This window comes from Podarcis erhardii, assembly GCF_964252035.2.
Source record: "Podarcis erhardii genome assembly, chromosome: 5".
NCBI lineage: Eukaryota > Metazoa > Chordata > Lepidosauria > Squamata > Lacertidae > Podarcis > Podarcis erhardii.
Genome location: NC_138509.1, coordinates 31,453,187 through 31,473,924, shown reverse-complemented (window position 1 = coordinate 31,473,924; position 20,738 = coordinate 31,453,187). Strand labels below are relative to the sequence as shown.

The 20,738-nt window shown below is 44.9% G+C and overlaps 1 protein-coding gene across 1 annotated transcript in view; it reads right to left on the bottom strand.

Moving 5' to 3' along the window:
- Positions 1 to 19,906, bottom strand: part of TBATA (thymus, brain and testes associated) — a 41,160-nt gene extending 21,254 nt beyond the window's left edge. The window contains exons 1-8 of the mRNA XM_081863582.1: positions 19,777 to 19,906; positions 13,337 to 13,576; positions 12,499 to 12,669; positions 10,536 to 10,621; positions 7,259 to 7,423; positions 4,872 to 4,953; positions 2,346 to 2,511; positions 1,424 to 1,476 (exon numbers count right to left, since the gene is read on the bottom strand). Of these exons, the coding sequence (XP_081719708.1) occupies positions 1,424 to 1,476; positions 2,346 to 2,511; positions 4,872 to 4,953; positions 7,259 to 7,423; positions 10,536 to 10,621; positions 12,499 to 12,669; positions 13,337 to 13,556 (943 nt within the window). The 5' untranslated portion in view covers positions 13,557 to 13,576; positions 19,777 to 19,906. The remainder of the gene's footprint in view (positions 1 to 1,423; positions 1,477 to 2,345; positions 2,512 to 4,871; positions 4,954 to 7,258; positions 7,424 to 10,535; positions 10,622 to 12,498; positions 12,670 to 13,336; positions 13,577 to 19,776) is intronic.
- Between the last annotated feature and the right edge of the window lie 832 nt (positions 19,907 to 20,738).

The window sequence follows — 20,738 nt, the reverse complement described above, 5'->3', positions numbered from 1 at the left end:
AAGCAGGCTGACTGAACCCTTCAGTTCAGTTCTGTTCTGGCCTGTGAATAAACAAGAGCTGTTTGAAGAATCGCTGTGTCATCTGATATGTTCACCCACAACTTAACAATGAGAACCAGAGATTATGGCCACATTTTTGTAAACCCCCTGCCCAGATTTGCTCCCCTAAACACTATAAAGGCATACCACCAGACTTCCAAACCTCCTTTGGGCAACTAGGTAGCATAGGTATGAATGATGGCTGATTGCTTACATCCACCGAAGTAAGCCAGAATCAGCAGAGAATTCAATAGGGTTATACAAATATAAAGTGGAAAGATAATCCAAGTTAACTTGGTGCCTGAGGTCAAAGATCAAAAAGGCCCACTCAGTTGTGTGTGGGGATGGGGAAATAGTAATAGAGAATTTTTCACCCCTTTAATGGTATTCAAAAATATATATGAAGTATGAAGGAGTCCCCTCAAACTGTCTAACAGTAAGGCCGGAACTGACTAAAACCTAAACTTGAGACCAAAATGCTGCGAAGCGCTCAGGAAAAGTAATCTGCAGGAGAAAATTTGTTAAATTTTGTTAGCAACAGAACAGTAAAGTATCGATCCATTTCAATGAAGGATCGGGGAGCCTGTCATTTAAAAGCAGGTCACATTCACCGGTCACCCAGTAAGGAATGTTAATTACAAATATCTATCAAGTCCCATGGGAAGCATACATGGCTAATTTTCTTTCTCCAGTTGCTGGTTACGAAATATCAAGTCATGTCCTATGTCTAGGAGCATTGCCGATTTGGAATGGGCCCAGTGCCACGACAGAAAAAGCAAACAGAAAAACCTTGCTTAAGTCAAAGATCACTTTGATAAACCTGAAGCTTTTTGAGGAAGTGCCAGCATCTTTCGCTTTTCTGGATGAAGCTCACCAAAGGCTTGACTTCACATAGGCCCCAGGTGAGAACACCTTCCTTCTTTAGAAATACAGGAAACGATTGTGCCATCCATTTTGTAATTATATAAGCCCTGCTGTAATTATATGTCAGGAGGGCACGATGTTGGCTCTCCGTGTGGTTCAGCATGCACAAAGCAGGGATGAAGCATAATTCCACATTAAGTGCTTACACAATACATATGCAGTCCTGCTCCTCCACCTTAGGGTAGCTCACTGAGCATACCCTACGCAGATGGCCTCATATGAAATAGTTTGATGGGAACATGTTGGAAGCTGAGCTGTGTAATCGGGCACTGCCCTTGGCTTATTCTGAGTCTAGAGTCTGAGTCTCAACCCACCTGAAGCACATCCAGCAGCTAATTTCCTGCTTAAGATTCCTACACTGGACATTTCCACTGGTTGCTTCAGGGATACCTACTTCATGCCTTGCATTTTCCAATGAAAACACAGCATTTTCTACAGGGTTTTTTGTTTTTGTTTTTACCTGGCTTTTCTTCTTCTGGGATAGGTTCTTGTTTTTGTCTCATAACAGACAGCCTGCAACAAAATAAATAAGGGCCAACATGATTATAAGAGAAGCTATGCACCTTGACCAACATTTCTGGCATGAAAACTACTTTTGTCATTTTGCGATCATCTTGGACAATCTGTTCATCTTCAGCATTTGCATAGCCCTTTAAATGGTTTCTTTCCAGCAGGAATGATGCTGGGGAGACTTTAGCAGTCTGCTGGCTGTGTCCCTAATGTTCATGCAGTGCCAGATTTACGTATAAGCTAAACAAGCTATAGCTTAGGGCCCTACTCTCTTGCCGCTCTATTTTCACTATTTCACTATTAATATGCTTCTTCTTAGTTGTATTTCAGTTCAACCATTACTTTGATAAAATACATATTTTGTTATGTGTAAATGGCTTTAGATACCTATTAGGTCCATAAATTACCATATAGCATATATTCAACACGAAAAACAGCGACAATTTGTTGTTGACAAAGGACAGCTGGCCATATAAAGAGCCCCATTACCTTCAGTAGCTTAGGGCCTCATCAAACCTAAATCCAGCCCTGTGTTCATATAACACATAACCAGTGGGTATGAAGTTCTACTGGAAGTAGAATATGATAACAATAATGAGAATGTATTAATTGTAGCCCATCCTAGCCACTTGTCCTAGTCACTCTGGGCAGCTAGTAGCCATTGGTAGCTTTACCCTGCATGAATTTGTCTAGACTTCTTTTTAAACCATCCAAGTTGCTTGCTACCACTACCTCTTGTGGGCACGAATTCCATGATTTAAGTCTGTGCTGTGTCAAGAAGTACTTTCCCCCATAACATGTCTAGTTATTTTCTGTAATATGCAACAGAAATTCATTTTAGCAAACATTCAAAGGACTTGCAAAGAGGGCACCTGGACACATGATTTCTCCCCAAGCTGCGTGGTTTGGAGGCAAATCCTGAGGCATCTGTGGGCAACTGTGATGGAAGTCTCCCTTCCGTGCTTGTGGTCAGCTTCTGGGGATCAAGATGTAAATTGGCAGTTGCCGTCTGCAACAATCCCATGACAAGGTCCTTTTCTGCAGGGAGAGGAGAGGACATGGTTTAGGAATAAAAAGATCTCACCTGCACAGTTTTAAGATAAAATAAATAGGTTTGTCCCAGCTGCCCTTCTTTTTTCTCTGCATGTACTTTCACATATAAATAAGAATTAGCCCACAAGTTATCATTCCCATATAAAACTATCAGTTTGTAAATAACCACATGAATCTGCCCAGACCTTGAGATCTTTGAGGGGGATCTAGATAGAGCAGGGTTTCCCAAACTTGGGTCTCCAGCTGTTTTTGGACTACAACTCCCATCTTCCCTAGCTAGCAGGACCAGTGGTATGCAATGATGGGAATTGTAGTTCAAAAACAGCTGGAGACCCAAGTTTTGGAAACTCTGAGGGTTGGTGATGAGAGAACAGGCCTTCTCTGTAGTAGTAGTTGTTGTTGTTTAGTCATTTAGTTGTGTCCGACTCTTCGTGACCCCATGGACCAGAGCACGCCAGGGACTCCTGTCCTCCACTGCCTCCCGCAGTTTGGTCAAGCTCATGCTGGTAGCTTCGAGAACACTGTCCAACCATCTTGTCCTCTGTCGTCCCCTTCTCCTTGTGCCCTCCATCTTTCCCAGCATCAGGGTTTTTGATCCCTTCATGGATCAACATCAGGGTCAGTGATCCCTTCACGGATCACTGCCTAGCCGTGGCAAAGGGGCTTTAATAACTCAGAGAAGCTATGAGCTATGCCGTGCAGGGCCACCCAAGATGGACAGGTCATAGTGGAGAGTTTTGACCAAATGTGATCCACCTGGAGCAGGAACCGTCAAGCCACTCCAGTATCCCTGCCAAGAAAACTCCATGGACAAAAACAGGAATATAAAAGTTATGACGCTGGAAGATGAGCCCCTCTCTGTAGTAGCCTCTCGTCGATGGAATGCTCTACTTAGGGAGGCCTGACTGGCACAAACTTTGTCATCATTTCAACATCTGGCAAAGACATACTTGTTTCCCCAGGCATTTGGGCAACCCTGGTGATAGCACTGTGCTTAATAACATTTATGTGGTTTTATTATTGCATTTTCACTTTGGCTGTAAAGTCACTTGGGGACTTCCTTAGAGGAAGGTGTTGTACAGGTGTTAACATACCTGAACCACACTTAGGAATTATTCCTATGTTGCTAATTTAGGTGCATATCTAAGAATCTAATTTATTATGTTTATTCATCATGCAGGTAAGCAGTATTCATCATACTGCTAAGCCACAAAAAGGGCGATGTGCCTAAGACACTAATAAAACAACATAAACATAATAAAAGAAAGAAAACTGTTCATAATATGCAGATTGCACACAGCTGAGTCACAATACCTGAATGAATAAAAAAGCTTTAAGTGTCCGATGCTTAATAGTGAGGGTGTCTGCTTAATATCAGTTGGGAGTTCCATGCTTTTGGCACTGCCACTGTTAAGTGCCCTATTCCTGGTAGTTCCACCATGCACCACTTGCAAAAGTGTCATTCCTAATGATCTAATGGTCTGGCAAGGCTATATGGAGTGAGGTGGTCCAGCAGGTAAAGTGTTTGGCCTGCTGGCATATTGGCAGCCAGGGCAGATATTTCAACAGAGGTGATGTGTGCGGTCTCGATGGCCCAGCCAGGGGTGGAAGAAGGGGAGGGCGGGCCGCCCCACCCTGGGTGTCACCGCTGGGGGGGGGGGGTGATAAAATTGCTGGGTGGCACTCACCGCGGGGCCTGCAGCATGCCTGAGCCACGCATCTCTCCTGGTAGTGATGCGGTGGCTTGAGCACCTGCAGGCTGCCCCAAATGGTCTGCCCACTGCCTCCCCCCCACCCAGCTGTAGGGCGGCTGAGTGGGAGGAGGCAGGCAAACTCCTCTGAGGCCCTGTGGAGCATCCTGCTCCAGCTGGCCCCGCCCCTGCGGGTGGCTGGCCCCATCCCCAGGCTGCCCCATCGGCTTGCTCTGCCACTGGGCCCAGCCCACTCAACAACTGAGCTGCTAAATTCTGCACTAGCTGCAGCTCCCAGGCCAGGTCTAAGGGTGGCACCACACAGAGCGCATTGCAGTAATGCAGGGTACCAACTCATGGACCACATTGGCTGGGCTATATGCAAATGAGACATACCTGGAAACAATGACCAGAGAATCAGGACTGACTTGTCGGCTGCACATTCTGCTGCAACCCCCCGGGTGCTGCTGTGTTGTAATGTGTGGAAAGGCCTATGCTTCAAGGTGGCATTGCAAACGTGCTGCATGCCCTGAGTGTTTCAACAACCCACTGAGCTGCAACGGGTGTTAATAGGGGGAGATAGCTGATAACAAAGTAGAGATAATCCACATTTCCAAAGGCTTTTGCTCCTTGCAGGCTCTGCATGCACCTTACCCCTCTGCGCAGCCATGAGCAGCCATTGCTGGATCGCAGTCAAGGAATCTGTCTGCAGGATCTGACAGAGCAGCTCCAAAATCTGTTGGCAGAAGAGTACAGTGGGAAAGTGTCAGCACAACCGGGGTCGGAGTGACATTGAAACAACAGGGTCAAGAGGGTATACACACAGGCTTATCTCGGTAATTTTTATGCTGGTGAGAACTTTGCCCTACCTTACCATTCGTTGTTCCTATGGTGCAATCTCCCCACGCCTCTCCCCGCAGTCCCAGGCAGGGGTCAGAATGAGGACGCTGGTCAAACCCTTGGTGGGCTTCCATTTATACCTAGTAGCTTGCAGGCAGCAAGGTATGGAGACCTATCTTAGGGTAATTAGGGTTGCCATGTATCCTCTTTTTCCAAGACACACCCTCTTTTTCAGGGGTATAAGGTAAAGGTAAAGGGACCTCTGACCATTAGGTCCATTCGTGGCCGACTCTGGGGTTGCAGCGCTCATCTCACTTTATTGGCCGAGGGAGCTGGCGTACAGCTTCTGGGTCATGTGGCCAGCATGACTAAGCCGCTTCTGCCGAACCAGAGCAGCGCACGGAAACGCTGTTTACCTTCCCGCCGGAAGGTACCTATTTATCTACTTGCATTCTGACATGCTTTCGAACTGCTAGGTTTGCAGGAGCAGGGACCAAGCAATGGGAGCTCATCCCGTTGCGGGGATTCGAACCACCAACCTTCTGATTGGCAAGTCCTAGGCTCTGTGGTTTAACCCACAGCACCACCCACTTCCCTGTTTTTCAGGGGTATAATTTGAGTCACATTGCATTTATTTGCTTTGAATGGCCGTCATAGTCTCCTTTTTTTTGCTCTTCAAAATATGGCAACGCTAGAATGCTTAGGAATTCCAGGAAAGGTCCTGGGAACTTTTACTTGGTGTTGGAGAGTAACCTAATGCCATGGGCAGTGTGAGATCTTCCCCGTTGCCACCATACTCCCCTTAGGACCCCTCAATCCGTAGACAGATGTGCTTTCTGAGAGTCCAACACTTATGAGGGGACAGAGCTAGCCCAGAGCCCAAGGTATAGCTTGCTTTTCTCTGTCAAACCCTGCACACATGCAGCATGAGCCAAGTGGATCTAGGCATGTTAAGGGGAAATATCCCTTTTGAGTCTGGCCAGAAGTATGCCTAGGACCCTAATACCAATATAAGGTATAAGGTAGCAGTAATGCTGAGGGACTGGCAACAGTAATCTTTGAAAGCATTTCTGATCCAGGAGGGCCTTGGTTGACAGGTGGTTGTGGCCTGCCAATAACTAGTCAATCAGGTCCATCAACATCTTTTGGAAGTTGGGAGATGGGCTATAGAAAAGTTGACTAAGGCCAGTTTTCCCCAGTTCTAGCAGACAAAATCGATTTGTGTATTCAAGAGGAGAGACATGAACTCTCTGGGGGGTGGGGGTTGAGAATAAGATCTTAAACAGGCAGGTTAGCATGCAGCAGGCCTAAGTTACACAGCCTAGCAACAGTTGTGTCATATGAATCTCCGGTCTGTTTGGGCCCTCGCTCTACTTGGGCATTCAGACAGTAGCTATTTAGAACCAGGCTTTATTCTTTTCAAAGAGTTCTGCACTAGTTGCCCATTTGCTGCTGGGCTGGGCCAAGTTCAGTGTGTTACTATTGGCCCTTAACAGCTTGGGACCAGTTTACCTGAAGTATCACCTTAATCCATATAAGCACATGCAGCTGCTTGAATTTGTGAAACTGGTGCTGTTACTGATGCCATATAATACTCGTTCCACAATTGTAAGAAATCAATCCTTTAGTTCAGCAGCACCTACACTTTGGACCCCCTCGCCTATTGACACCAGGCAGGTTCCTTTGCTGTACTCTTTTCAGAACTTGTTTAAAACATTGTTGTTTAGGCAAACTACATGTACTTATCTCTTTTTTGGTTACTGTTCATTTTAATCATCTTTTGAATGTTTTTAAATACCTGTTTTTAACTGGGTTTTTTATTAATGTTTTATTTGATAGTTTTGTAATCCACTTTGATTTCTTACAACCAAATGGTATATAATTTTTTTTTTTAAGATAAACATCTCCAGGCACTTTGCTGCTTTCCTAACTTTTTCCCCAAAGCAAATGAAACATAACAATTGTGTGTGATAATTATCTGCTTTATCACATTTAATTTCTAATCCATTCTGAGCAGAAACTGTTCTTATTATTCCATCAATTATCAAATTTAATTTATAATCAGCTTTGAGCAGAAACTTTTCTTATTACTCCATCAATTATTTTCCAGGAAAATAGTTGTAATTGGTTTGTGGTACAGGTTAAAAGGAAAAAAAAGAAGGGTCTGTTTGCCCCCTCCCCCCTCCCCATGCATGACTTACTATAAGTTCTTGGTCCTGGAAGAGCAGGGTCGTATCCTTGCCTTTATTCCTGGCATTGTTCCTGTGCAAACGGCGGGACGAATGGCAAGCTGTAGCTCGAGAGGGAGGTGGGATGAGACGTCCTGTTTCTTCTGAGTATTGCGTCTCCCTCCAAGACTTTTCTGCCTTAAAATACAACAACAAGCTACAGTAGAGGAACTGGACATGGAGGAACAAGTCAGACACAAAATATTGCAATGTAGAGTGCTCCTGCCCAGAGTTGTAGTAAGCCAACCATACCCTCTTTCAGGATATGCCATGCCATTCCATTCCATTCCATTCCATTCCATTCCATTCCATTCCATTCCATTCCCCTCCCCTCCTGCCCAGGTTTTCCTTTCCCACCTGCTCTCATCTGTCAATCAGCATTCCATGTCTACTGAGCATGCTCTGATCTTGCTGAGTTGAGTTTGCAGTCTGCCCCATATTCACTATTAGCATATATTACAGCAAATTAATTCTCTGATTATGGATCTGATAAGGAACCTTTAACTTAGACATAAACTCAGGAGCCTATTTTTGCTCTAGTAAAGGAAACACATTTCTTAAGAAACCATTGCGAATGCATTTTGGACCCATTTAAAGTGCCCTCATGCCACTTTAACAGTCACTGATTCCCCCAAAGAATCCTGGGAACTGTAGATTGTTAAGGGTGCTGAAAGTCCTTAAGAGACTTCTATTCCACTTACAGAACTATAGTTCCCAGAGTCTCCTGGGAAGAGAGATGGACTGTTAAATCAGTCTGAGAGGGGAATAGGGGTCCCCCAGGATTCCTTAGGGGAAGCCACAACTGTTAAATGGGGTAATAGTGATTTAAAGGTGTGGCCTTTCAGTATCAAGAAAATTTACGTAAGACTCCAAAATATGACACGGGGAAAGTACTAGATGTTGAAATCAAAATAAGCCATCCTTATTTATAGCTGAGGCTTGTGAGCCATCTACTGGTGGTCAACAGTGTATATGTGTGTGAGAGATTTGTAATGACTTTTAGTTAAACATGATTGAGTGGTTGGTCGGTTGGTCGATTGATTGATTCATGTGTACATGTGAGAGAGAGTGTGTGTATAGTTGGATGGATGGATCTAGATAGATCTGGGGTGCTAAATGTTTAGGTTGAATGAAAAGAATGTAATTAGAACTTGTATGTTATAACTGGGATATGTTGCAAGACTGTCTCAATGTACATTAGAAAGGGGTTATGCAAGAGGTTTAATCAGAGGTTATTTGTAAAGACTGTGTCCAATGTCGAGAATATAATCAAGATCCATGTGTACTGGAATGTGTGTACCTACTTCTGAGCATCAGCAATTAGCATGGAAAGAGGTAAATGTTCTAAGTGCTTACCAATCTTTAATCCTAGTCAATCAGCATGTGTTGATGAAGGCAGGGGAACTCCTTTGTTAGGTGAAACCTAACCATGAGTACTTCAAAGCATCAAAAGAACGAAACTGAATAGAGGAGGCTTAGTTTTTAGGAAGGTATAATTAGGAGAGATGCCTTGGACTGAGTGCTGCACTGACCCTCTTGAGATGACCATGCTATAAAATCTGGTCTCCATCCATGCAGACTAAATAGGTGTTTGTGGGGGTGTGTGTGTCATATTTCTTAAAGCTACAATGGTATCTGCTGCTTTCAGTTCTCCAAAGGAGCCCAAACCCTGGGCGAGTGCCTGGAACCTTATAGACTTTTCCTACTGCTCGGCAGAGAGAGGGGGAGACACCCTGTATACATCTACATCTACATCTACATCTACATCTACATCTACATCTACATCTACATCTACATCTACATCTACATCATCTACATCTACATCTATATATCTATATCTATATCTATATCTGTGTGTGTGTGTGTGTGAATGAACCACTGAGCTGTGGCTTTAAACGATTGATATGGAAAGACAGAGCCTTGGATCTTGTGTTTCTAAATATGAGTGGTTTGTAGCACTCAGTGAATCTGAGCTGGGTGAACAAAACTCCTCCCAGAAAGGGCAGCACTTCATTTTTGAGCCATCATCCAGGTTAGGTTGGAACAAGTATTGTCTGTATTTGAGGAAAAGCTCAAATTTCAGTTGTGCTAGTCTTCTGCTGCTCTATAATTCTGACCTCCGGTAGAGTTTCAGCACCAACCCTTACAAAACTAGAGATGATGGTGTTGTTGTGTAGTTGGTTGGCCTTGTGTAACCGGCCACAAATATTTAATTGAGAATTGGCCCAGGCAGCTGCTCCAGAAAGTCAGTTGGAGCCAAAGTTTCAACAATGGGAAGGCTAGCAACTGCATGCCATTCTTTGCCTAGGAACCACCCCAGTCTTTCCACAGTGCCCTGCCCTCTGGTACTGGACCTTAGCCTTAGACTTCAGAGAAGTAAGCTGGATTGGAGTGTTGACATCCCTAAATCTGGAGGTTGCTTAGATCTCATGGGTTTTCCATGGGCACCTGGTTGGTCGCTATGGGAATGTTGGACTAGAAGGGCCATTGGCCTGATCCAGCAGGCTCTTCTTATCTTCTTATCAGCAGGCTCTTCTTATCTTCTTGGAGTTTCAGTCTCAGCCCAGCCCATGGTGGAGCTGAGTTTGGGAACCTGTTCCCTTCCAGATGATGGCTCCAGCTCCCATCAGCAATAGCCAACAGAGATGATGGGAGCTGGGAGTCCAATGACATCTAGAACTTGCAGGTTCCTTGCACCCTGCAGGGGAGTGTTATGCATGCTTATTCATTTCAACAGAAGTCCATCATGTAACTATATCATAAAATCATAGAATTGTAAAGTTGGAAGGGACCTCGAGGACCATCTCATTCAATCTCCTGCACTGCAGGAATCCTGCCCACTGCCATATCTGGGTGGGCTCAAACCACCAACCTTCTGGTTAAAAGTCAGACACACCAATCCACTGTACCATGGGCTTATCACCCCCTACCTGTACGTTAAGCATCCCACTAACTCATCTTTGGGTATTCTTTGAATGAGAAGTAATTTATTCTGATACGAACAAAATGAGGAGTTGTCATCTTCTGAAAGAATCACTAAAGAAGACGGCCCAAATCTCAGCAGGGTTACAAAATAGAAAACAGCAGTGCTATTTTTCCTCATTATCCAAACAAATAATTGTACTGGACTGTTTTTGCTCCCATCCACTGTACTTGGTTACTTTCACTCCCAGGGTTGGGCTCACCCCCTTCCTTAGCAAATCAGCCCCACGTTATGGGATCACAATGCCACCCCCTTTTTCCTACTCACTGCCTCCTTTTTCTCAGTGGACGAGGTGGCTCTGACTCTTGCAGCAAGTTCCCTCAATTCTTCTCGCCAGGCATTGGACAAAGAACCTGCTTGAGAGAGGGGAGGAATGAGGAAGATGGCAAATTCGAAATAAAAACAAAAGTGGCTGGGATGCAGTCATGCAGGAGCCAGGATCGGCTGCGGATTCCCTCTCTGAGCTTGCCTCTGTGTGTAACGTGTGGAACAGTCTTATAGACAAAATACATGACTGGCAGTCTTGTGTGATATATTGACAGCAGGCAGTTGGACTGTACCACTTCATAAGGCAGACTAAACATTCCACTACACAAAAACCCCTTGTGCATTCAAAACTAGTATGCTCGTTCTATTATTTCTTATATGCTAGTTTTGACAGAGGCATCCTGGCCCCTCTGGGTTACGACGGAAGATCATTGTTTCAAATGCTGTCGAACATTCAGCAGCGACTTGAACATTCAGAAATAGCTCGGAAACGAGGCCACATTCACACCATACATCTGAAGCACTCTTTTACCACCGTAATTGCCATGGATTTCCCCAAAGAATCCTTGGAAGTGTTGTTTGTTAAGGGTGCTGACCTCACAGGCCAACAATTCCCAACACCCTTAACAAACGGCATTTCCCATGCGGGGAAGCCATGGCTGTTGAAAGTGGTATAAGAATGCTTTGTATATATTGGTATGGATGTGAACCCAAGTGGAATCTGTTAAACCCCTGGCAATAATTTGATGCAGATTCAGAAACAGCTGAGATCACGTGAGGCAGCTCAAGAAACAGGCACACACACACACACACCCTGTTTCTGCTTTAATGCGGGTGCTATTAATCACCGTGTCCTCAGGAGGCATATTCATCATGATGATATTTAATGGCACAGTCTGTGATATAATAGCATTGACAACCCTTGTTGATTAGGATAGATTGCAGGTGGTGAAGTGGATCTCGGAAGGAAGCTAAGCTGAGCTTTTTGACAGTAGTGCTCTCTGTGGTATCGTAAGACGGGGCAACAAATCATACACACACCAAAACCTGTTTCATACGACTATCAGGACTGTGCGAAAAGCTCTCTCTCCTTTGGAGACAAGCTTCCTTGTAATTGTCCAAACAGGCAGGAAAAAGTATTCACCCGGAGACTCTTATCAGTATCTGATCTAAGCACTAAGCTACAAAATACACCAGCTCCAGATCTGTGCTCTTATGCACAGATATTTAGATGCGGGTTGTGCTGTGGTCTAAACCACTGAGCCTCTTGGGCTTGCTGATCAGAAGGTTGGCGGTTCAAATCCACACAACGTGATGAGCTCCTGTTGCTCTGTCCTGCCTACCTAGCAGTTTGAAAGCATGCCAGTGCAAGTAGATAAATAGGTACCGCTGTGGCGGGAAGGTACACAGCGTTTCTGTGCACCCTGGTTTCCATCATGGTGTTCCGTTGCGGCATAAGCAGTTTAGTCATGATGGCCATGAGACCCAGCAAGCTGTCTGTGGACAAATGCTGGCTCCCTTGGCTTGAAAGTGACATGAGCGCCGCAACCCCATAGTCGCCTTTGACAGGACTTAACTGTCCAGGGATCATTTACATATATATATATATATGTATATATATATATATATATATATATATATATATATATATATATATATATCCCACAAATTTTGAGCATGAGGAACATGATCCAGACTGAGACCCTAGCATGTTTGTGGAATAGGGTGTGTGTGTGTGTGTGTGTGTGTGTGTGTGTGTGTAGAAGGTTTAACTATTAGCCCCAATCCAGATCAAGGCCCCTGTGGGCTATTTTCATACTGGGGAAAAGCTCATTTTGAAGTGAATGGGAGGTATCCCCCCAAAAAAAACTCTTGTTTTGCAAATTGCCCGTGTGCACCCCTGGAAAGTTGTGCATGTGTGAGTGTGGCGCTTGCGTTGGAAATATTCCTGTTGCATACTAACTTGTTGATAGCCAGGGGACTGGAACAGGTTGTGGGTCTCCGATGGGTATCTGAGCCCCAGGCGCCCCCAAAATAGAAGCACGAATCTGACTTTTTATCATTGGGTGAGGTGGCAGAATGGTCTGCTCGCACCACTCGTCATTAACTGTGCAAACAGGAGCACCATTCAAACCTGCAACAGAAGAAGGCATCCATGGGTAAGTTGCACAGGAAAGAACCACATTATAGAAGAAAACTGGCTTGAACTAGAGATTGGAGGAGCTACCTGGTTCTGCTTCAGAAAGGATTTCCTAGACTCAGTTTCTTCACCTGTGTGCCTGCTGAGTCTTTAGAACTCCCTTCTGGAATCCATTTCGGATTTTGAAGGCTCCAATTCTGCCTTCAAACTTACTGAAAGGTGAGACTCCAGCTATGTACACACTATACGTACACAATGCCCCTCAAAGAATCCTGGGAACTGTAGTTCCCATCACCCTTAGCAAACTACAATTCCCAGTGTGATTTGGGGGAGGTCATGTGCTTTCAATGTATGGTGTATGCACAGCCTCTTTCTGTGGCGTGGTGAGCCTACATTAGGGTATTAATTACCAGAGGAATTGTTGTTGTTGCATGCCTTAATGAGCTAATTGAATTGTCACACATTGTACTTTTTGCATTCAATTGCATGCAAAGCACATAAATATGCCACTGTAATTTACAGCTATAAGCAGCAATTTTGTGCTGCAACATTTGCACATTTTTATTTATTTATTTAAGCGCTTTCGGATTTTCATTACCGAACAAAAGCATGCCTGAACTTTACTTCTGACTCGTACAGGATGGCACTGCTGCGTGTTTACCTTGAATATGAGTGACTCTGTGAGGGTGGGGATTGTGCCGTGAGAAGAAAGAGTGATGGCTGAGGCAGCCAAACCGAGCGCTGTTCTTGGAATGGGGTCTCAAGGCCTGAGCGCTGAAACGGAGTGGGGTATTCAGAGCCATGTGTTTAAGCTTCCCTGCCAGAACAGTGATGTCTTTGCCTGTGAAGGGGCTGGCAGACGGACTCTTCAGATCCCCCATTTCCTCTTTCGTAGATAGTCCTGCATAAAAAGAGAAGAGGCAAAGTTATAAAAAAAAATTTATACAACTTGCAGAACAACGGATGCCTAAAGGATGTCTCTCCTAGGAAAACAGTGAAATTTGGTTCCCTTGGCTGCTTACGTAGTACCCAGGCTCCTCGTTCCAAATCCGCAAAGGTGTGCAAAAATAGTTTGACAAACAACTTTAAATAATTGCAAATACCCCCGTTTCTAGTGAGACAGGACGCTTCTAGACTGTGGCGAGTTTGCAAGTAGAATTGCAGCAAATTCAGCTTGTGCAATTAAAATGGTTTTGGATCTGGTGCTCTTAGGCATCAAGCCTGGTTCAAAAATAACCTGATTTTCTACAGCAAGGAAGGCAATGAAAAAGCAGTGAAAAAGCGTGGGATAACAATTGCTTGACATGATGCTGTATAAACAAGCAAATCCAAATAAATTCTGAATAAAAACACATTGTCTGGAAGCCAATACAGTTTAAAACATTTCTATTCCCTCCCACTGAAGTGAATGCCTTTAAAAACACATTGATTTTGCTCTGATCTGGCCTAACTATTACACGTTATCTTTTACACTCCAGGGAATCCAACCAACTTGATCGAATCCAATGTCTAGATGAACGCTGGTGAGTTACTGTATTTTTCTCTCTATAAAGAAGTCAATAATCCAGAATGTTGTACTAACCTTAAAAGACACTCTTAAACAGACTGCCGCAAGTAAGGATGATGTGAACAATCTCGCATAGGTGTGCAGGAAAGGTTTTAATGCCAGAGACTCTATGACAGGGACCCTGAGTCATGTGATGAACGAGAACTTGAGAAACAGAGTCTGCAACAGGTTTGCTGAAGAACAAAACAACTGGCCATTTAAAGACACCCTACTTTCTGACAGTTTTGAAAGGTGACCTGGAGTCTTGGCTGTGCCACTGAGATCATATTCTGAAGACCCAGCAAGCTCTTTGTCTCAAAGGATTGTGTGCTGTTCAGCACCCACACACACACACGTTGCACCGTCAGCATCAATAAAAGAGATGCAATTGTGAAGAAGCATTGAAGCATCTTATCAAAACGAAAACAGAAACACAGAAACACAGCTCAGTTTAATGATGCTATCTTGAAGCCCCATAGTGCTGCATAAGTTGACTTTGATGATGTTTCCACGTAGACCTGTTGGCACAGCATGTGCTATATGGAAAGCAGGCAATTAATTACATTAAGATGTTATGGTTTCAAAGTTTTGTTTGCCCAACGGAGGTGAACAGAGCCAACAGCTATTACTGGAGGTGAAGCCTGGAATCTTTCTTCATTGCTAGTAATCAGAATGTGTGAAATGGTGATCATGCAACTTGCATTGCAATATTTACTAGCCCCTGCTAGGTCCTGTTTATTCAAACACTGCTACCATTCCTGGGCAGGAATATTCCTATCCTACATGAATGATGATACATAGCAAGAGTGGGGAACCTGTGGCCCTTTAGATATGGCTGAACTACAACTTCCATCATCCCTACGTGTTACTGATGGGAGTTGGGGTCCATCAACATCTGGGCGACTAGTTTCCCCACCTCTGGTATACATTTTTCACTCAAGGAAAGATATTGCATGTACCATTTAGGCTCATGGAAATGTATTGCCAATTAGGGTCTTGATTTGAGCAGCACCAGGCCTGGAATTTATTGTTGAACCCGTTGTTCAGTTTGGGGACCCGGCTCTCCTATATCAAGTGTAACCCAGCACCGTTTCCCAGGCAAATGGAAAAGAGTGTAATCTCTGAAGTTTGTCCCCTCTTACCAATGACTCCCTGCAGCTGCTCTTCCTATTTCTGACTTTGGGTGAAAGGATTCCTCAGTCAGCTTCCAGGTGGGCTTGAACCCTCACACTTTTTGGTTTACAAACAGATGCAATCATCCATCTGAAGAGCTTTGAAACCCCCATTTCAATGGAATATTCTTAAGCCAGTGGTTGTCAACCAGTGTGCCATGTCAACCTGGGGTGCCTTGAATGGTGGCCAGGGGTGCCACAGGCAACATTGGCCTCGGTCCTTCTTTCCTTCCCTCCCTCCTCTGATGCCTTCTCGCATCTCTGCCTCCCAAAGGCTTGTGTACCTCTTTGTTGCAGCAGCCCTGGGTATAAGCTCCCCAGGTGAATGGTGCCTATGTGGCTGGCCAGGGGGTGCAGTTGCCAGGAGCTGAGACGGCCTCGGATTAAGCAAGCAAGCAAGTGGGCAAGGAAGTCCAGACTGCCAGTCTGCCAGCCTTTGCTGTTGGAAATGGGCAGACAAGTCCCAGGCCCCTGTGGGGCAGTGTGAGGAGGCATCTCTCTTTGGTGGGGGGTGGGGTGGGGACGCAGCGCAGAGACCAGGGGCAGCAGCAGCGGCTGCCTGAAGGACTCTCAAGGAAAGGAGGCTGAGGAAACACTCCACAAGGGAGGTTGTTCGGAAAAGGGTAAGAGACTGCCAGTTCTGCAGGCAAGGGGTGACATAACTGGGCCCCTGACCCCACAGGGGTGTCTGTGCTGGGCCCGGGGGTTAACCTGAGCAACGAGGTCCAGGTCTGGTCCTGAATCCAAGGATTCCACGAGGAGTTAGTTCGACAGGGCCAAGGCAGGACACCGGGAAACAAGGCTAGGTCAGGCACAGGGTCTCAGGCAGGTTCTGGCAAACAGCAATGTTGGTCCCGCAATCTGGGGTTAGGTCCGGCAGCCTTTTATCTTTGTCGGGGTAACGGCTGGTCCTGATCCCCTGGTGACTCAACTCCCTGTCTCGCCCGAAGGTGAGCACTCAGGTCTCTCCTTCTCTCAGACCTTAGTCTCTGCAGCCCCGGAAATATCGGTGGGTTACTAGACCCAGAGGCCGCCTCAGCCTCTCCTGACCCAACTGGAAGTGGAGCAGCTGTGAGTGGTTGCCCAGCTGAAGGCAACAAGGTAATCCCCGCATCTGGAGCCAGGGCAGGCTCAGGCCCCTGACTTGGCCCAGGTGGTGCTTGTTGCAGGGGAACCTGTGCAGACTGGGGCTCTTCAGAATCAGGCCCCAGACTAGGTTCAGATGCTGCCTGAGGCAATGGATCCGGTGCGGACTGAGACTCCTCTGGTTCTGAGCTCAAGTCCCAGGCCATCACAGTGCCACAGAAAGAATGTAGTTGGTCAAGGGAGCTGTGGACTCAAAAAGGTTGAAAACCTCTGACTTAAGCACATGCTCTACTACTTTTCTATAGAAATCAATGATGTTTTGGTTAAATTGTGCCATTGTTACTGAAAGTAAATACCTCCCTCCACCCTTCAGTTCAAAAACAAATTTCACCATCCTATCATGACAGTGAACTGTCTCAGCAACAAAGATAGTTGCTTTTGTTTTTTATTCTTTGCAAAGATGGGGCAGATGCTTCACATTTATTTCATTCTAAATACTGTGTACAGCTCTGGTTGCCCATCTCAAAGAGGATGTAATAGAGTAGGAAAAGAGGCAGAGAAGAGAAACCCAAATGATCAAGGTGAAAACACCAGAGTCCTTTTGGCTTAGAAATATATATATATATATATATATATATATATATATATATATATATGCAGGTTTTGGTGTCCTCGGGTGTCTTCCCGTGTAAAAGTTGGGGTGTCTAGGCGACGTTTCGACGAGGTCTCACTCGTCATCTTCATCTCGTAGGTTCTTGTCAGCTGGAAGGTTTCCTCCCCGTAGAGGTAAGATATTTGCTTTCGTAGATTTTCACGGGTACAGGAATGCAGGTTTTGATTAAGTGGGGCCGTTATAGAAAAACACATATCCCCTTTTCTCATACTACTAGAATCTGGGAGTCAGCCATAGAAATTGGTTGATAGCGGATTCAAAAAAGTAGAGGTAGCAGAGACAAAAGACAGGATTTCTCTGTATAAGACACAATTAATACTATTCGCTACTGCCAGGTTCTGATGATGGCCAGCTCAGGTGGCTTTAAAAAGCAATTTGAGAAATTCACGGAGAAGTCTGTCGATGGCTCGTAGCCATGATGACTACATTCAACATCCTGATTCAAAAGTAGTGTGGTCATGTGTACCAGCTACTGGGAGTGAGTCATAGTGGTTGGCCTTCACACTCTGTTCATGGACCTTCCAGAAGATCTGGTTGGCCACTGTGGAAAACACAATGTGGAACCGATCCAGCAGTTCTTCTGATGAGCTTGTACACATGTAGTACACCTAGTGCTGAGAACAGGCTGGTCTCCTTTTGTGGCATTGCAAAAGTTTTAGTGCAATGCAGTGTAATGTCTCAAGGCCATGCCAGGGACTGACACAATGTCCTATTTCTCATCACTCTCTGCCTGCGCCTCTGACAGAAAAGGCAACCGTGGAGAGGGGTTTATGTTGTGCAGATGGGCCCGTACCATCCAGGGATGCTTACGTAGTGGTAGAAAGCACAGGTGAGCCTGTGGTGGACCAGGAAAGTCCTTGTAAGAGAGAATGGATTTTGAGGAAGAATTTGCAAGGAGGAAGGGGAGTTGACTGAATGGACACAGTGAAGAGGTAGCTACTTCACTCACAGTCTGAATCAGACTGTGTTGACAAATGTTTATTTGCCACCGTCTCCTGTGGAGGCACTGGTCTTGATCCAGCTTCAGTAGGCTGGTCAATGTATAAATGTAATTTGTGGGAGTGGGTTAGGGTTCTCGTATTTGGAGCTGCTTCCTCATGTCCTATGGAAGTGAAAAGAATGGGGAAACTGACTCAGCCAAATCCTAAGCAGTTTCTGATCTAGTCAATTTCACCCATAATGGAAAGTTTGTACTTCCTTTTCTTTCTTACATGACTGGCTAGTGTGGGAGACAGAGGAAAACTGGTCACATGACTGGCTGGTGTGGGAGACAGAGGAAAAAGGATCTCGCAGGGTGGGAGGCTGGAGTAGGAAACAGAAGTTATCAGGTGAGAGCTAGGAAGGTCTACTTTTCTGAACAGTGGTACCTCTGGATACGAACGGGATCCATTCGAGAGCCCTGTTCGCATACTGAAGTGAACGCAACCTGCGTCTGTGCGTGCGTGGGTAGCGATTCGCCGCTTCCGCGCATTACGTCATTTTGACCGTCTGCGCATGCGCAAGCTGCGAAATCTGGAAGTAATGCATTCTGTTACTTCCAGGTCACCGCGGAACGCAACCCGAAAGCACTCAACCTGAAGCAACTTCAACCTGAGGTATATGGATAAAGGATATGATGCAACTACTTTTTATTTCTATTTCTCTTTCTTCTCTCTCGCCGTCCTATTCCTTGCTTTTTATTTTCTCTTTTCGCTTCTCTTTCTCTTTCTTTTTTAGATTAGATCGGTTTTTATTGTACTTTATGTTGAAAACTTTCTCAATAAAAATATTTTGCAAAAAAAAAAGGGGGGGCTGTTGAAACTCCTTTTTATTCCACACTCATGATTTCTGCTCATGGTGCTTTTGGGGCAGTCAGACATGATACCGCTTTGAATACTGTGTTTGAAGCTGCAAAACTTTTGGGGTGCTCAAACTGCTTCACTTCCCGTCAGGGCATAGCCTGTAAATTCCTGCTGAAATCCCACAACCTTTTAAAACGTACATGTTCCCGTTTGTTTTTGTCCACTTTTGTTGCACTGTAGCCCCTCCAGACAGCAATAGTGTGGTAGCGTTGGGGCAGTATCCCAGAACAGAGAAGAGCAGAAAATGTTCACAACTAATGCACTATTGTCGTGTCAAGAAAGCATTGCAGAATACACCTGTGATAAAACACCTGTCTGGAGGGGCCCCTAATTGGGCCACCATCCAATAGACATATGCAACAAATACATAAAATGTCCAGTCTCCGAGATGAATATGGGACAAGGTGTGAAAAGAAATTATAAAAGTCGGTCAAACAGATCAAGAAAAAATATACTCCATATGCTTGGAAATCAAGGTGGTCCGTGGTCAACAACCGTATGCAATTAATTTAAATGCCTAGTAAGAAGCAGAAAGAAAGTGATCTTGTCTCTCAACTGTTTTTAAAGCAGGATACTTATAGAAATTTGATATAGGAGGTAGTATATTTCTTGCTTTCACTCCCTTTCTTCTCTGCCCGCCCCCCTTGCTGAGTTCTCAGAAAGCAATTGTTCTTTTAAAGGATCTGCATAAGCTAATTTGGCCTGCAGCTATGACATTTGAACAAAGACAACAACAAACCCCAGATGTGCTTCTTATTCAATATTTATAAAGCAGCGACTCACCATTTAAGCTGTTGCCACATCCATGTGGGGAGTGGGGTGTCCTTTTGACTTACTGTCTGGCCAAAGGCTGCAAAAATAATCTCACTTCTGTACATAACAAAAGTCTGGCTTCTTTGTCCCCGACTGTGTCAAAGTTGCTAGGTAACACTTTTTCTTGACAACAGCCTACGATTGTCCCTCCTACCCCTTCTCCCCTTTCATCTGCTCTCTTTTCTTTTCGCCACCTGCCCCCCCCCTAACCATATAGTCAACTCCTGGTTTTCTTTTAAGAATTTCATTTAAGAAAATTCACTTGAGTTTTGCTTTTTCGTTTTAAATCCAAATTTGTTTCAGCAGTGGGAGGAGACTTGGCTTCATCATGATCAAGACAGGAGGATTGAGATATTTTTTTTTTCCTATTTTATTTTTATTCCCTTTCCATTAACAATCTCACGCATACTTGTCCTGCACTCTGTGAGGAACCCAGTGCTAGGCTCATCATGTACATATGTGCCAATAAAGCCTTATCACACAGAAATGCCATTGGTCTCCAGTGACCTTCGCTCCAAGGGAAATAGCCCGGGTTGAAGTCCCTGAAAGGTCTTACCGCTCAAGAGACTGGGGTTCATGCAACTTGTTTATGACAGATACTCACCTTGTGGAAGAGAAGAAGTTGGAGATCATGTATCTCATCAAGCTGCTGCTTGATAAGATCTTTTGACACGCTTGCATTTTCAGGCTTCCATGCTGACATCAGTAATGTCTTTGTAAACAGCACTGGATCACTTCCTAGGGCATGGTATAGTGTTACTTATGCGAGTGAGAAGACTCTGAGATACATTACAGTGGCACCTTGGGTTACATACGCTTCAGGTTACATACGCTTCAGGTTACAGACTCCGCTAACCCAGAAATATTACCTCTGTTTAAGAACTTTGCTTCAGGATAAGAACAGAAATCGCGCGGTGGCAGCAGCCTGAGGC